This window comes from Trypanosoma conorhini (assembly GCF_003719485.1).
Source record: "Trypanosoma conorhini strain 025E chromosome Unknown Tco_14.4_contig_00068, whole genome shotgun sequence".
Classification (NCBI taxonomy): Eukaryota; Euglenozoa; class Kinetoplastea; order Trypanosomatida; family Trypanosomatidae; genus Trypanosoma; species Trypanosoma conorhini.
The window spans coordinates 38,377-43,656 of NW_021704155.1; the positions used below are offsets into that span (position 1 = coordinate 38,377).

Below are 5,280 nucleotides of genomic sequence, written 5' to 3' on the forward strand. Positions count from 1 at the left end.
TCCTTCTGCCGTCCCCACTCCCCCCCCCCCCCGCCCAAAGTTCCGCCGCAGAAAGAGGCAAGAAACAACGCGAGACAACAAGGGAGAGTTCAGCCAAAAAGGAAATACGCCCCATCACACTTCCCTTCCAGCCGTCAGTCCCCAAGCAGGGATGCCAGTTAGGGGGCCATAACTAGCAAAAAGGAAGGAAAGGATGGTGATAAGGAAAAAATAAAAAATAAAAAAAGATACCACGTTCCACAGACCTCGGCATTCACTCAGGACACATCTCGTTGTTGTGGTTGCTACTGCTGCCGCTGCTAGTGGTTTCGTTTCGTTTCATGTTTTTGCTCTTGTTGTTTCTCTCTTCCCTCCTTTTATCGCCCTCATTTTCATGAACGATACACGAAAGAACTACTGGTAGGCCAAAAGGTTGGTAGTGACGCCAAACTTGTAGACCTGGCTGCGGACATACCCCATGTCCCGCAGAAAGCCACAATACTTGTAGAATGGTCCCTGCCAATAGTAGTAGTTGCCTAACGTGCTCACCCGTCCACAAAGAGGCAGCAGCATACTCTGCGGCCCACAGACAAGGATCTTGGGCCGTACAAGCTTCCCTGTCGCGGGATCAGCGATAGCGGGGGGTGGCAGCGCCTTTTCCACTACAGTTGGATCAATGTTCCCGAGAAAAAAGTTATCACCCAGCCGTACACCCTCGGCCTGTGTTTGCTTGCCCAGGGAGAGGACGTTGTAGTTGGCGGTGATTCTGCCAGGATTTCGCCTGGCGTAGGCGTCAAAGACCTCGCGAAAGGGGATGTCCTTTGCCGTTTGGTGGCAGTACAGGAGACGCAGCTTTGTGCTATCCGCCTTGTCGTTGTCCAGCACCTTCATCAGCTGCAACGCGATGGAGGCACCCGAGGTGGTGCAGACGAGGCCCAGCTCCCCGTACGTGTTCCGCCTGTACGGAAACTCCCGCATCCAGCGGCCGAGGTAGACCCGATCGCCGCGCTCGAGAGACCGCAGTCGCGCCGCCATGCGTCCGGGGTCGCGGTCTTTAATCGCGAACTCCACGATCCCCCGCTGCTCCGGGTGACTGACCGGTGTGTACCAGCGGCTCACAGGCCCCATCCCACGCACGGTGCCGGAGGTGACCCGCACCGAACTCACCGGTTGATACCCGCAGTAGTCGTAACTGTTGGGCAGCGCGAAGCGCAGCAGCATCATGCTAGACCCCGTCAGCTTCTCCTTCTCGATGAGGGTCGCCGGCACCAGCGGCGCAAACCGTGAGCGCTTCGCCAGCGGCCGGTGCTCCTGGCGGCGAACAAAAAACGCATAGTAGAGAGCGCAAAACACCCCACCAGCAACTCCGCAAACTACAGAAAGGCGGGCTGCGTAGCCGACGTTGACGTCATAAAGAAGCTTTCTGACACGCTTAGGAATGTCTTGTAACTCGTAGGACCAACGTGCCGCCTCACGCTGTGGGTGCCGCCTTCGCCGCCACGCCTTGCAACCGCTGCCATCACCAAACCAGGAGGAAGCTGACGCTGGGGCGCCGCCGCCTTCACCACTAGGAGACCCCATAGACGAGAATCAACTGCCTGAATTTTTCCCTCAACTCTTCCACCGCCCGCCCCCAAGCCAAGAAAGTGAATGCGCGCGCGAGAGAGACGGCATGAACCAACAACTGGCGGCGTAGTGCAGCAGAAAGAAGCCCAGCGGCAGCAGCAGCAGCAACAACAGGAAGCACAGACAGCGAAAATTCTTTGTCATCAACTTTTGCTACACGGAGTAAATTCCACCCGAGTGAGGAGTGCTACACAGACACAAATAGCTAGAGACTGAGAAAGAAACAAAAACCACCTCACTTTCCTCCTCCCTCTCTCGACCTTCCCGTGCCCTTCACCAACGGACACGTCAGGCGCAATGACGCTTACCCTGCACTACACCAGCCCCCTTCTCCCCCCAATCCCTGCACACCCGCCTCCCTGCCCTTTCACTACCACTTTTTTTTTTTTACTTTTATCTTCTTTTTCGGATCCCCCCATCACTAAGAGAGAAGTCCAAGGAAACAACAACAGCGAGTACGCTCATTTCGCTGCTCATCCCTCCTCTTCCCCTTCACCCCATGCAATACACCCCCACCTTTTTATTTCCTGGTTTTACTTCTCCTTCTTGTCGCTCCAAGCCTACTGCGGGGGAAATCCACCCCCTCCCCCTTCTCCCCTCCCTCTCTCTGCGTTCATGGTCGAATAATATACTTCTTCTAGCTATACTACCCCCCCACTTCTCAGCATTCTTTTTTTTTTATTCTTGCGTGTTTGTGTATGTGGGGCAAAAAAAAAAGAGGGCGAGGGCGGGGTAGTCTTTTCTCCGTTTCCTCACGCATTGGTGGGGCGGCCAAGTTCAAACAGCGCCGGACCGGGCAAGCTTCTGCAACTCAGCTGCTGCCGAAGCCGGCTCTAACACACGCACGTCTTTTGCCTCCTTCAGCGCCGTCTCAAGCGCTATCTGCAGTTTGTCTGCCTCTGCATACAACATTCTCTTTTTGTCAAGTCCATCTATGATAATTTTGGCGGCATTTGAGCCTGATCCCACTACAATGACGTTCACAGAAGATAGTTTAAAGGCGTTGGGCCGTGCCGGATGTGCCGCAAGGGCATCATTCGGAGGAGACGAAAATAAATGACCCCCCGCCGCTGCCTTGCTGGCCGAATCGTCCGTGTACGTATGGGGCAACTTATACCCAAAGCCAGAGACATGACGACGGCCATAGTGGCGGTGTGAACGCGCCTTGTACAAACCAATGCGCTCCGAAAGGGGCTTCTGCACGCGACCCAAGCTTTTTTCTACCAAATCGTGCTCCCCAACATCTACCTTATCCGTAGGCGTAGAGACGACATCCCACGCACGAGACACCCACCCTTCAGCGATGCGGTGGTGGCGTGCGCCAAACAGGTACGGCGACGCCCGAAGAATATCCGCCTCCGCCTCTGAACTGCATATAACCAGCGTAAGCTTTTTAGCATCCGGGCTCAGAACACTTTCTGCGGCAACAGTCAAAAGTCCCTTGTCATCCGCGTAAAACCCCCATCGAGCACACAAGAAAGCCGTGACATCAAGTAAAACGTCACAGCTTGGCTCGGCCGCAATAGCTGCCTTCATAGGGATACTGTACGGCTCCAATGCAATGAATTTGGGATGCTCAAGAGATAAGTCTTGTGGACGGGGTCCACCAAACTCCTCAACAATACGGGGACTCTCAAAATCCCAGCCGGGAGCATGGTATACCAGTACACCAGGCCGCCGCCATCCCCACTCATCAATGGGAGATTGAGAGATGCGCTTCGATAGCATGATTTCTTGCTGTGCTACATAATTAAATTTACGTATAGCTGCAAGGGATGCAAAGTAGGCGTGCGTCGGGTTGTCGGTGATGATACGATAGGGTGTTTGAGTGGCCGGATGACTTCCAAAGACGCCATCGATGAGGTAAAAGCGTAATCCCTGACCTAAATGGTACTGTATTTCCCGCAAAATGCGCTTCCCATGTAGTGAGCTGATGTCTCGAAATCCATGGAGAGGAGGATTTTTAAGGCGGCGGTGCATCTGATGCTCTGGTGTGTGCGGAAACATAAGAAGCTGAGGCGGCGTAGTCTTCTCCCTTGTATTCCCACAATTGTAGTAGTAGTCAATGACCATTGCGCCCGCTTTATTGAAACGACGTCCCCAGGCACGTCCCCGCACCTCATACGGACGTAGGTTATACTCGCCCACCCCATACGTGTATCGCCAGACGCCCGACCACATGCCTGCATTTGCGTAGTCTCCCACCTGCGTCCAGTTTGACACCAGTGTGCTGCTGTTCGCGTTCCACCAGGGCCCAGGGTCCTCATTCGTCTTGCGGAAGAGTGAGAGGGAGTTGAAACCCCATTGATACATCGTCCGCAAATAATTCTTTGCGTCCAGAGCAGATGAAACGCGTGGGGCGACCTCATGTCGAAAGATGGGCTTGCGACGCTCCTCCTCGGCGTCGGGATTGCAGCATATCTCGTTGAGAATTGACATTTGCCCCGCGCTGTGCCCCGCCTGCGGGCGGAGAGTCTCTTGAATGTTTGCGTAGCGCACATGGCGACGCTGCTGACTAGGGCCCAGGCAGCACGCAAGGGCGGCCGGCGCGCTCTTTGACCCAATGAGGGCACCACGCAGCATTTGCAGCCACAACGCACAGACACGATTGCCACGGCTCACAGCGGGCGTAGAACTCCCAGCAGGTTTGACGCGAGAAGACGGCCAAAGAGAAGAGAGAACACAAAAAGAAGAAGGGAAAAAGAAAAGTAACAGGTATTTCAACGGGCAGTCACGTAAACACGAGAAATGAGTCGTCAAAAGTCAAGGGCTTCATGAGGCGGTGTCCAGCGGACGACCAGCGAGAGAGAGAGGGAAAGAATGCGCGAGGGCTATGCCAACAGCCTCCTTGGAGAGAAGCACTGGGGGAGCTAGAACCAGGCTGTGCCACAGGGACGGGGCCCTTCCCCATTCTGCCTACCCGAAGAGGAAGGAGAACGAGAAAGCCGCAAAAGAAAATACAAGCAGATGCACCCATATCGCACAACACGGGTACGAATTGAAATTGTGTGTAACGCGCAGAAGGGTGGATAACTGCATATAAAAAGGCGTTTTACTGGCAACCGGGCCTGGCTTGGAAACTCACGCAGTGGCGGTTCTTAAAGCCCCCACAAGCACCAGACTCCGCCGCGTCGAAGGGTGGTCCGGGGCTAAGACGGAAAGAAGGATTTAGGGAACGGCACCCGCCCCACTCCAACGCAACTTCGTAAGGAATAATAAGTAAAAAAAAAAAATCAATCCACAATAAAAAAAATCCAAGGTATGAAGGCAGGCTACCCCCTCCTCTATGCAGACGCATATGGGCGCACATTTCCCTCCATACTTTTCAGCATAAGTTCGTGCAAAAACCTTTGGAGGAGGTAGAAGCACGTCACACGAAACCGCATGCGTGCATACATATTTGACCGCGTATGCCTCCGTGAAGCCTCCCAGGCTAATAATACAGCAACGACAAAAATAAACAAGCACTCTCGCCCCAGAGAAACGGTAGAAACTAATATTTTTAAAAAAGCGTCCTCATGCCCAATATATTTTCCGACTTGGGAAAAGGGAAACGGGAATACCGCTATTTCTGGTTTCACAAATTATGCGGCGCTGCACGTGTTGCCTAACAAAAGGGAGAGAAGTGCTTGACGTGGGTGTCAGTGTGTGTGTGTGTGTGTGGAAGGGGAGGGA

At 53.9% G+C, this 5,280-nt stretch overlaps 2 protein-coding genes across 2 annotated transcripts, besides 5 other annotated features; both read right to left on the reverse strand.

The window, feature by feature from the left end:
- The first annotated feature begins 12 nt into the window (after window positions 1-12).
- Window positions 13-36: a microsatellite.
- Window positions 37-393: 357 nt separating this feature from the next.
- Window positions 394-1,560, reverse strand: Tco025E_01901 (putative NADH-cytochrome b5 reductase; the record flags this gene model as incomplete). The annotated part of the gene is made up of 1 exon (XM_029368837.1): window positions 394-1,560. The coding sequence occupies one exon, from the start codon at window positions 1,558-1,560 to the stop codon at window positions 394-396; it is 1,167 nt and encodes a 388-aa protein (XP_029231064.1).
- A 116-nt stretch (window positions 1,561-1,676) lies between these two features.
- Window positions 1,677-1,733: a microsatellite.
- Window positions 1,734-1,982: 249 nt separating this feature from the next.
- Window positions 1,983-2,011: a microsatellite.
- Window positions 2,012-2,382: 371 nt separating this feature from the next.
- Window positions 2,383-4,188, reverse strand: Tco025E_01902 (carboxy-lyase; the record flags this gene model as incomplete). The annotated part of the gene is made up of 1 exon (XM_029368838.1): window positions 2,383-4,188. The coding sequence occupies one exon, from the start codon at window positions 4,186-4,188 to the stop codon at window positions 2,383-2,385; it is 1,806 nt and encodes a 601-aa protein (XP_029231065.1).
- Window positions 4,189-4,271: 83 nt separating this feature from the next.
- Window positions 4,272-4,317: a sequence feature (A-rich).
- A 922-nt stretch (window positions 4,318-5,239) lies between these two features.
- Window positions 5,240-5,268: a microsatellite.
- Window positions 5,269-5,280: the final 12 nt, after the last annotated feature.